The 11,165-nt window shown below is 40.5% G+C and overlaps 1 protein-coding gene across 1 annotated transcript; it reads left to right on the top strand.

Moving 5' to 3' along the window:
- The first annotated feature begins 2,023 nt into the window (after positions 1-2,023).
- On the top strand, positions 2,024-10,375 carry POMP (proteasome maturation protein). Its single transcript, XM_068181180.1, has 6 exons — positions 2,024-2,075; positions 3,423-3,520; positions 4,270-4,330; positions 6,360-6,461; positions 8,119-8,212; positions 9,880-10,375. Exons 1-6 carry the CDS (start codon positions 2,073-2,075, stop codon positions 9,945-9,947), a joined length of 426 nt encoding a protein of 141 aa, XP_068037281.1. The 5' UTR covers positions 2,024-2,072; the 3' UTR covers positions 9,948-10,375.
- Positions 10,376-11,165: the final 790 nt, after the last annotated feature.

Raw genomic sequence — 11,165 nt, 5'->3', positions numbered from 1 at the left:
CCTCATGCAGTGCCTGTGGGCTCCTGTCTGCTCTCTGGTGACCCCGGTGCTGGTGGCAGCCCTGAAATCACCTGCAACACGCAGAGCAGCCATACCCACTGCTTCTGAGCTCTCAAAGTGCTCATCGCTCACCACGGACTCTCATTTCTTGTCCCAGGTTTGGTCAGCCTGACAATTGCTCGTGCAACTCCTATTTATTTGCAGTGGGGCTGCAGAGAAGCACCCAATCACCCACTGTCGAGCTGCTCGCTGTAAGATTGCTAAAGCAAAGTCGGTTGTGAAAGCGATCAAGCCTTGCTCCAATTTGAAATACTTGGTAATCTGATGAAAAAAATATGTGTGTGATTTGTGTTTATGTCTGGAAGTTTTCCCTAGTGTGAAAGTCCCTAAAGGAAAACCAGTTCTTTCTTGCAATGTATGCCCTTTTATGTTATGCGGCCTAGCCTGTGGATCGCAGTGATGTCAAAAATGTACATGGAGTGATTGCATCCTGTCTGTGTCCTGCAAGAATGACTTTGAAAGTTAGATGTTTCATCTCTACAGTCATATCCTGATCAACAAACTCAGTCAATAAATAAATACATTTAGTGACAAAACCTAGCTTTCTGTATGCTGCAGTTAAACAGGAACTTGATTTGTTTTTTGTGTTCACATCTATTCTATAATAATGAATCCAACACCACAATAACCGAGTACCCATTATAATTACAAGATCAGAGAAACCTTTGTGGTACTAATTTTCCTAAAAATTATTTTAAAAACTCCAGTCCTCCATTCTCATTCTTTTGAAGTTTTTGCTTTAAACCTAAGACTTAAATACAAAAGGCCAGAACTTGGGCTGAGAATGTGAGGGGTGGGGGGTGGATTTAAGAGGTGTACAGATATTGTCCAAGAAACAGGCAAACAGAGTACAATGTGTATTCATTTTTCAGTCTTTTTTTTTTTTTTTACAAATCTGAGTGCTGTTAAAACATAGAAAATTCCTGCTTAAATATTGCCTCTGTGGCTGTGCGTGTGTGTGAGATGGAGAGATGACGTTTAATTGCCACATATAAAATTCACAAAAACAAGGCAGTTTGGGTCACTAAGGGTAACCCAAATTAAAAGGTTAAAGGGTGGACTGAGCTACACATGTCAGAAGAAATATATAAAATAAATATCCCAGCTACACATGTGGAGCTATACATTGAAATATATGGAAAACTCTCTGGAAGCATAACTGCCTGGTTCCACCACCTCAGGCTGTGAGCACTGTGATGCTTTTGGTGCCACCCGAGCGGCTTTTGCTGCCTGCGGCAGAGCAGAACGGGATGGGTTTGACCGAGAAAAGCTCCCCACACCAAGACACCACAGACATGGCGGCCCCCGTCTGCTATGGGAAGGTGCTGGTCCACTTCAGCTCCTGCTTGAGACAGCTGGGCTTTGCTGGCATGTGAGAATGACCTGGAGTTTTAGCCTGGAAAAGAAGATGTCAGGGGTCATCTTATTGCTCTCTACAAGTGCCTTAAAGGAGGGTGCAGCCAGGTGGAGGTCGGCCTCTGCTCCCAGATAACAAGCGACAGGACAAGAGGAAATGGTCTCGAGTTTTGTCAGGAGACGTTTAGGTTGGACATGAGGAGGAATTTCCCCACAGAAAGGTTGACTTAGCATTGGAATGGGCTGCCCAGGGAGATGGTGGAGTCAGCGTCCCTGGAGGTGTTTAGGGAAGGACTGGACGTGGCACTCAGCGCCATGGTGTCATGGACATGGCAGCGTTCCGTCATGGGTTGGACTCGCTGGCCTCAAAGGTGTTTTCCAACCGAACTGATTCTGTGCTTCGGTGAACAGCGCGTTCAGTTTACAAGGCACAGACCTAGGAGTAAGAAAGCCACGGCCAAGGAGGGCGCAGGCCGGGACACGAGCCCCTCACCCCTCACAGGCCACCGGAGGAGGCGGCGCGGCCGCCATCAGCCCCGCCCCCTCAGCACGCCCATTGCCCCGCGCGGCGCCGCCCCTCGCGCGTGACGCACGCGGGGGCGGGGCGGAAGTGAGCGGCCGGCGGCGGAAGTGGCTGCGCGCGTCAGGGGCTCAAGATGGTGAGTGCGGGCAGCGGCGGCGCCGCGCGGGCGGAGGTGTCCCTGTGCCGGGCCGTACCGAGCCAAACCGCACCGCACCGGACCTCACCTGCCGCCCCCGCCAGATACCCCTCCCGTCACCCTCTTGGCGTCCCCGGGGCAGCGGGGCCGTGCTGAGTCATAGGGGTCCGGCGCGGCCCTGGCGGGTCTGCTCGTGGGCGCGGGGGCCCGATAGACGCGGAGAGCTCGTGGCGGCTGTGGTTAAAGCCCTTCCCTGCAGCCCTTCCCGGCGGACCCAGCCTCCTGCAGCCTCGGTGGCTCAGCTCCCGGGGAGGGAGGTCACGCCTCGACTCTTCTTGGTGGGCAGCGGCGCTGGGGCTGCCTCAGACGGGCCAGGCACCGGAGTGACTCGAGAGTGTTGCTTTTGGGGAGTGCTTTGTGGTTTTCTCCGTCAGTTTAACTTTGGTTAACGTATCTCTTTAATGCTTTCATTTACAGCAGTCTCTGGTCAGTGCTGAGTGTGTAAATTGGTAGATGAGTTATATGCATGGAACAACAGGCGTGTCAGGACTGTCCTACAGCTCTTATGTTACTGAGAGCTCGCATGTTGGTACAGAAGATCTTAACTGTGAGTTTTCTGTTGGATCTGACAGTGCTGCTGAGGGAAACCCTTGCACTGACCTGCTCATCACTGTCACCTTCCAGAGATTATTGCTGTCACCTTTTGCTGTTTATTAGACATTGCCCTATTTTTGGAGCAATTTTTATGACCAATCCTAAAATCATTTTGATAGATTCAGGTAGGTTAGAGTGAAATTAATGGCCTAGGTTACCAGTAAATAGTACTTAGTAAGTCTGTGGTCTTCTGGTGATCCACTACAAGTTACTGCTTTCCTTTGTTCTTTCAGTTAACCGGCGTACTGGGCTGCTTGAATACACCTTGTCCTCCTTCTGGCAGCCTCAAACCATGGCCAAATTTGATCATGTGTCAGTATTGCAGTAAATGAAGGAATGCTCCTTTCTGTCCTGTCAGCTGTCAGGACTTGCCTCTTTCCTTTCCTTTCCATCCCTGCAGCCCAGGGTGGGAACAAACAGGATATATTGTCAGTTTAACTTGATCTGGGTCAACCAGACCCAAAAATGGTGTCAGTACCTTTAGTTTTTGTCAGACTCTCTGAAAGAATTCTGTATTAGTGTAGGGCTTATGTTTTGGGCCGTTTTGCCTCTATTTTAAAGAAACTCTAAAGTCTAGGGCTTGTCCAGAGGTACTTTAAGGAGTTTTTGAGCACTTCCTTTCATTTGGCTGGCTTAATGGCCCATACAAAAGTGGTCTGGTTCTGTTGAAGTAATCCTTTTTTTTTCTTCCAGAATTCCAGAGGCACTGCTTCTCTGTTGAAGGATAGTATCTCATTTACAGACGTTTCAGCTTCAGGGCTATTTGAAGGTCATGATCTTCTGCGCAGAGGGTACGCTTCACTTTTGCTTGCTGAATTGTGTCATAGACAGTGTTGAACTTCAGCATATCTTAAATGTTGGCTTTTTACAGAAGTTTCTTGCAAGGTGTGTTGCAAACACACCTCTGTGATACTGTCCTTTAGAAAAGAAACAGCAAAGTATTGATAATTGTGAAATATCTGATAGTTTTAATATACATTTATATGAGTGTGCCATAACACTGTGGGAAATGGTGAATTTCAGCACTGGGACAAACCCCAAAAGTAATAAAATAAAATAGTTTGTAGTTTGCCATTTTTACCCGAGTGCGATACGTAAGTCTGTGTCTTGGATAATGAATCCAGAACAAGTTTATGGAGTTTAAAATGCCATACAACTGGCACTGGGGGGAAGGTGTGTACAATATTCCATTGCAAAAGGTTGGAGGCTTCAAAATAAGATACTGTGTAGCTTGGACATAATTAAATCTGTAATGATTTCATTTATTAATATTTTCATCTCTTTCTGAAAGGTATCAAGGAAGAAAAACGCATTCTGTTTTGTCAGGCATAAAGGATGTTTGAAACTTTTTCTCCTGGTAGTGCTGTAGTTAGAGGTTTTACTTGCTGCTTCACTATTAATCTTTTTCTGTATTTTGGACTTTGCTAGTTGTGTGCTTATAGGGACTGGTGTTTGTATCTGAGATTGGTTTTGGAATGCAACTTAAACAACCATATCCCAATTAATTTGAAATGAATGCATTTTCTACTTGTTCTTCTAGCTTTACAAGTGTGAAAAATGAATTGTTGCCCAGCCACCCACTGGAGTTGACAGAAAAGAATGTAAGCATAATATCAAATGTAGCCATCTTCACTCTTACCTTATTACGAAGTATAAGTTAACGGTGTGGTTATCTGGACTGCTTTGTACAGTAGCAAGTAATGAGCAGGGTCTTTAACAGAATGAAGGTGTTCAACAATAGTAACATTTTATTTACACAAGTAACACTGTCAGCAACTCTGTTTAATATTAATCTCTTACTTACATCTCTCCCCACTTCAAGTGTGTAAGCAGGCTTCCAAGTAGGGACTTGTGTGGTCCGGTTTAGCCATCCAAGAGTGTGTGTGCAGCCACCATGGGTAGGCCAGGGGCACACCTGTCACCTCGTGAAGGTCGATCCTCCCATTTTGTCTGTAGACTTACTGTCTTCATTTTCAGACTTTCAGCCTGTGAACATGTACGTATTTTTCCATGAATTGCTCGATCCCATCTAGACATTTTACACCTGCAGTTTATCATAAGTGTTTGCCATCTTGTCTGGCTCAGTCCTCGCTCACAGACGATTACAAGTGGTCTGTGGAAGGTAGAGGGAGGCCGGACTTGCTGGCTGAACGGAATGTCTCCTTTTTTGTCATTGCAGAAGATACAATGTATCAAACTATCCTGAAGCAAAGATGTTATTTTGATAGAATGTTCCAAATTGCTAAGTTAAACAGCAGGACATGGTCTGACTGTGATGTCTCATGTATTCTGATTTTAGCCAGTGTTAGTGTTGCCTTGCATTAAAAGGATAGTTTTGTGACACCATATTTGTGAGTTTATTTAAAAATACTGTTAATGTTTCAGAGCTATTTGTTGATTAACTTCTTTTTAAACTGATTGCTATGACTTAGTTTTTAACTCTGTTCTTGATATACAAAACCTGCATAATTAAAAGATCACATGAGAGAAAAATGCACAGAAATAAAACAGGCCATGTGAACCCTAAGAAGTATATGAGTTGTCTAAATTGTTTCTTCCACATTTGGTTAATTTTTCTGTAAGTTTAAGGCCAGTTTAATAATTATTTTCATGTACCTTTGAACAAGAATATATTTAATTTAGCCTAAGATAGTCATGGCTATTTTTGCTGCTGTAAATCTTAAAAAAAGTTTTTCAGGCAGCACTGGAAATCAAATATCTCTGCTATCCAAAAATCCCTATCTCTGTAAAATAAAATAAGTGGAAAAATAGTGTAACCAGAATTACAAGATTAGGATGAAGCATATAAATAGTATTTTCTGCTACGTTTGGAAGAGCATTCAATATGGATTGTTACAAAGAAAATGCTTATTATGTCTTTGACTTGTATTTTTCAGTTGGTTTTTGAGATCCCTTCTCATAAATATGTTCTCATAATAATAGGCTTTTGTTATGGTGATGGAATACAGATTTTAAAATTGGAAATTTGCTTTTTTTATTATTTAAGCTTAAGTTTAACATTAAGTATAACTTGTTTCTTTGTACTCCAGTATACATGAGCGAGCAGTTTTTCTTTAAAAAGCCTCTCCTAAATAGATTTTTTTTGTTTTACTGGTAAGTTTGAGAGCAGTTGGGGAAAATATGAGTTTTCATTTGCTTTTCACAATCATAAGGAGTGTAAGTGGTGCTCTGTTTCCCTGCTTGATCAGAAAATAAGTACATCAGGTGCTTTCAAGTAGTCTTTGATGACTAACTAATGATATCAAATTGCTTTTTGTGATCTTTAAACTGGACTTAGCTTCCTATTCATCCTGACAATATTGTTGTAAAGTAGTGCAAAACTGTACCACTTGGTGGTGTTGCATCTCCTGATTATCAAAAATGATGAGATAAAATTTCTCCTATTAATTTGGAATAAAATCTAGCAAAAAAACAATTTTAGCTTCATAGAACAAATCTTACTGCATCACTCTCTTTCCTTTATGCTTGAGGTATGTTTGATGGTGTCACTGAATTTTTACATACAGATTTAGTAAGCACGTTCTGTTAAGTAGGATGTCAAAAATTTCTTCTATGGCTGTACTTTAAAGTAACTTTTTCTAAAATAAAAACCAATATTGTTTGTGACAGTTCCAGTTAAATCAAGATAAAACAAACTTTGCCACACTGAGAAACATCCAAGGAATCCACGCACCTTTAAAGCTGCAGATGGAATTCAGAGCAGTGAAACAGGTAGGCATTTTTATCCAATTTGTATAACTTAGGCCATTTGGAAAAAATGTTTACCTCGAAACATGCTTTCAGAGACACATCTTTCTTTGTTGAGATACCTTATGTTTCCAAAAGAAATTAATTCACTGTTAAAAATTATGAACCAAACAGTGCAATTACTAATTTTTAGAGCAGTCCATATGCTGAAGCCTCTTAGCTGCTGCTCTTTTATTGGTAATATGGTGAAGTGGTAACTGCTCTAGCTTTGCTGTGGAATATCTTCCTGTAAGCCTTCAGAGAAAAGCAGGAGGAATTGAGTATTAATTCCTAAAATTAATACTCTCCCCTGCAGAACGTATGACCTTCACGGGAAGGAGTCTCTGCAGCTGTAGGGAAAAGAGACTTAGGGGTCTGAAGCAGGTAGTGATTTGGGAGTAGATGTAGAGGTAATGTGAAACCTGAAACAGGGAGTTTTCTGTGTGCTTATTGTTCCTCAGCCTTTGTTGTAAGATCAAGGGAGTTCTACAGGGAGTTAAGTTCAAAGGTTTTAACTCTTAATTGAGAAGCTGTGTCTGTCTACTTTTCCTTTTCTCCTAGGATTGAGGGTAGCTGGAGAAAGGGAAACATAGAAAGCTCATTGGTACTAGTAAACTTTTTTGTCTTCTTGAAGGTTGTCCAGCTAAGAGTAGATTTTCCAAGTGAGTTAGAGCAATTTTGTACTCTGAGTGATAAGGTGCTACTAAACCATAGTGAGCTGCATCAAGCTTGGCAGAAGTTACTGGTCCTGAAGGTGTGAAAGTCAGGATGTGAGATATACAAACATCCCTTGGTCTCAGCTGTGCTGTCTCAAGGAATCTTTTTCCTAACATTAGCACATTGCAGAGAATGAGGGAGGTGAGGATATCCTGTTAGTCTGTCTCCAGAGGTGGTTTTGGGAGATGGGTGGGGGAAATATGGTGGTCAAAAGGTTTTTCACTTCAAAATTCATGTCGGGTATACAAGTTTTCTTGTAGTTTAGCTGAAGTACCTCTAGTAGTAGTGAATGCATTCTCAGAAAATTTATGCTCTGAAATCTATGTGTGCTACTTGACATTTTTTTGGAAATACTGTGAGTGAAGGGTACAGAAGACTGTTGAAAGTAACTGGGATTGGACTTGAAGCTTAAGAATGGGTTGAGATTGGAGACATAATTATGATTTAGATTAATTAAAAAGAGGATTATGTTTGAATGTGGAAGTCGATATAGCTCTTTCACTTGCATTCTTGACCTGTGGCAGATGTAGGAGGCTTAGAATGTAGTTCCCAAACTCTGCAGTATACATCAGTTGCCCAGTGCTGACCTCAGGGTCTGGAGGTTTGCAGTGAACCTCCCCAACTTTATGTGAGAGGAGCTTTACAGAGTAGACAGAAAGTACTTTGTTATTTTTTGAAGTGCAGTATTTGCTGTACTACCTGCACCACAGTGAAAACTAAAAATCTATTAGAAGGCTGTTCTTCTCAAACAGATAATCAGAAGAAGATGGTGGTGTCTTTGTGTTCCAGTAGTTCTCTTATTCCAGTGTTGTTTTTTCTGCTTGTTGATTTTCTAAGTCACTTCAGACTGAGAAATCCAAACACGAGCCCTTTCTATTTCAGACTTGCAGAGAGACTTGAACTCTTGCTTGAACTCTTTTTACAGGTCCAGCGTCTACCATTTCTTCACAGCTCAAACATGGGAATGGATATTTTGAGGGGAAATGATGAATGCATTGGTTTTGAGGATATCCTTAATGGTAAATACATTCTGGCTTTAATATTATGGAAACATTTAAAGGTAAAATTTGGGAACTGTGAAGTTCTTTGCCTCTTCTGGACAAGAGAATTAAACTCTCAAAGTGCAAAAACCAACATTAAATCCTAAAAGCAAAGAAGCATTGGGGTAGGAGAAATAAATGTAATTCAGCTGTAAGTTATATGGAAATTACTCTGAAATACTGAGCAAGACAGTATTTGCTTGTAGGCTGGATTTCTAATGGAGTAGATTATGCATGTATGTTGTATGCCTCTTTCCTCAGAAACATTTAAAGTACTTGTGCAGATTTTGTCAAACAGAAGTTACAAAGTTTTTTTACATTCTGTAATTAAGAAGAAACTGTTAGAGAAGAGGTACAGAATTAATGAAACAGATACTTAGCCGAGAAAAGGCTCCCTCAAATGAACTCAACAGGCTGCAGTTGTGTGGTAGCCTGCTGACTGTTAGTATGTGTGGAATAGAATAAAGCTGGAAAAATGGCTTTTGAACAAATTGCTTATAGCTTATATTTAAGGAGATGGAAGGAGGCAGAGAGTATTTTGAAATGGGATTGGAGAATGGAAATAGCTGGGGAGGTAGGAAGCTGGAAATAATGGAGGAACAAATCTGAATCTAGAGGCATGAAAATAATCCCAAATCTGGGGTTATTTTCTGAGATTGATATAGAGGGACCAAGGGAAGGAGTCTTGGGCTATTGTGGTTCTACAAGGGTAGAGCAATGTCGAACATAATTTGTAGAAATTTGGTTATTTGCCATTGCTCACAACAAACTGTTAGATTTTTATAGAGTGCTGAGGAGTGAGTAGGTTACAAGTGTTTTTGTTAAGGCTTTATTTATCAGGAAGTGGACTAGATATTTTGGTTGTCTCTGGAGGAATCAGAGGCATTAATACGTCTTTATGGAAGGAAAACATGATTGATGCACCCATAAAGAAAAGCATATTTCTTCCAAACAGTCGCAACATGTGTGCTGGCCCTGGGTTTATTTTGTTTGTTTGATTGGGTTTTTTAAATTTTAATTTTTTGTGTAGAAAAGAAGTTCATACTGTCAGTATTGGTCTCTCTTGTGTCCTCTGCACATTCCTTGGTAGCCTTTGGGTACAGTGGCTAATGTCAACCATACTTTACAGAATGGAGGAAATCTCAGAGATATTTACGGGTGTAGAATTTCTGTGAAACTAGGCAGCTGGGTGGAGAAGAGAAACCAGGAGTATGTCCCAGCTAACAGAAGGGAGGACTGTGAGCTCCTGTTTTGCAGAGAAGTTATGTTGGAAAGAGGTGTAGGGTAACTACACCTCTTGGAGAAAAGCTTCGGTCAGACTTGAGTTTTCTCTTTCTAAACTTGTAGTGTAATCCCTTTAAGATTTGGGCAGTTGAAGTCTGTGCTTATGCAGAACTGGTTGGTTTTACTTGAATGTGTGTGTGTCCTTATGACAAGCTGTTCTACAATACATGTGTTTGTTCTATGATCAATGCTTTGGATAGAGTCTTCTGAGTTACACATCTGCACTCTGCAACACTGTCAAAAATCAGTCAAATAACTGTTGCACTAAGCATTATAATGTAAAGAGACGTTCACCTTCATTAGTTATTGTTATTCTTTGTAGCTTGGTAAAGGCTTCATGCTGTCAACTTTTCTTTTTTCAGATCCTTCCCAGAGTGAGGTTATGGGAGAACCACACATGATGATGGAGCACAAGCTCGGGTTATTGTAAAATATACTTCACAAAAATGTTTTGTGTGTGTCTTTCTAGTGCAGATCTAAGTACATGGTACTAAATTGACACTCACAGTGTTAAGCAAGCAGACCTAGTTATCACTTGCCTTCCTTAATGAAAAGGCACATTAAATGTTTAATGTCTCTAAATTGTTCTGTGCTTGTTATCAATCATACAAATGTCCTGTAACTAGGTAGTTTAAACAATGCCTTTTCATAAACTGCTCAGGACAATAGCTTCTTAAATATGGAAATGATACATATGTACACAAGAAATTCAAAAATACCCAGGCATTTTAAAACTGACTACTGTGGTAAATGCATTTAATGGGGGAAGAGGAAGGTATTTTCCGTTGCATAACTCTTTGTTCATGAAAATTTCCATACACTTTTTAAACTATTGAATAAAAGTTTGCTATAAATGCTGTTGCGTTTCAAAATATATTTAATCCTAAATCAAGAATCTCTTATCCATGACCTAGTGTTGTCGCTTTTATTGCAATATATTTAAAGGTTTTTAACTTTGGCATTGCCAGTTACATACATTGTAGCCCTCTCTTGACAGCTATTTATGAGTGAGCTATTAAGCTTTTGTGTAGAATTGAAAGTATTGCTGTAAGAGTAGAATTAAAGGTCTAGGTTTTTTTCCATGTTTGTTCCTGGAAGGGTATTTTGGTTTCTGAAAGCAGAAGCAAGTTCCACTTGGGATTTAAAGAGATGTTTTAAAATCTGTTTGAATATAATCCAAAAGAGCACTCCCAGGTCTAGGTATTTTAGTATTAAGAAAGAATGCAGGATTATGAAAGTACCTAATAAAGCTGCTGCAGTAAGAACATGAAGATATGGTGGTACAAATGCAGAAATAATTATTTGTGGGTTTACAAAAGTTAGATCTTAAGGAAGAATGAGAGATTTATACTTCAATACACCTTTTAAAGGAGCAGACCACTGGAAGGGTTTTTGTGTGCCTAAGTGGTTTCATTTGTTAAATTCAGGGTTGTAACAACTATTTCTGGTGTCATACACATGTATCTGTTATATCAAACCGGCAAGGCAGTTAATACAATGTGCATGTCAGGAAAAAAGTCTGTGGTTCAAAAAATGTTATCTATTGTCAGATATGAAGAACTTGAAAGAGTATTTCTAAAACAGGAACTGTATTTATTCAGCAAGTTTTAATGACTTGGTTAAATGTAATTAGTGTACTGTTGTAGAT

This window comes from Anomalospiza imberbis, chromosome 2, assembly GCF_031753505.1.
Source record: "Anomalospiza imberbis isolate Cuckoo-Finch-1a 21T00152 chromosome 2, ASM3175350v1, whole genome shotgun sequence".
Taxonomy (NCBI): Eukaryota; Metazoa; Chordata; class Aves; order Passeriformes; family Viduidae; genus Anomalospiza; species Anomalospiza imberbis.
The sequence above is the reverse complement of the archived record's forward strand: the minus strand, read 5'-3'. Positions and strand labels throughout refer to the sequence as shown.

Bases quoted from the DNA above. Each gene is read 5' to 3' on its own strand.
- POMP (XM_068181180.1), top strand. The intron at 4,331-6,359 runs GTAAGCATAATA...TGTTTGTGACAG, and splicing joins TGGAGTTGACAGAAAAGAAT to TTCCAGTTAAATCAAGATAA. The intron at 6,462-8,118 runs GTAGGCATTTTT...CTCTTTTTACAG, and splicing joins AATTCAGAGCAGTGAAACAG to GTCCAGCGTCTACCATTTCT.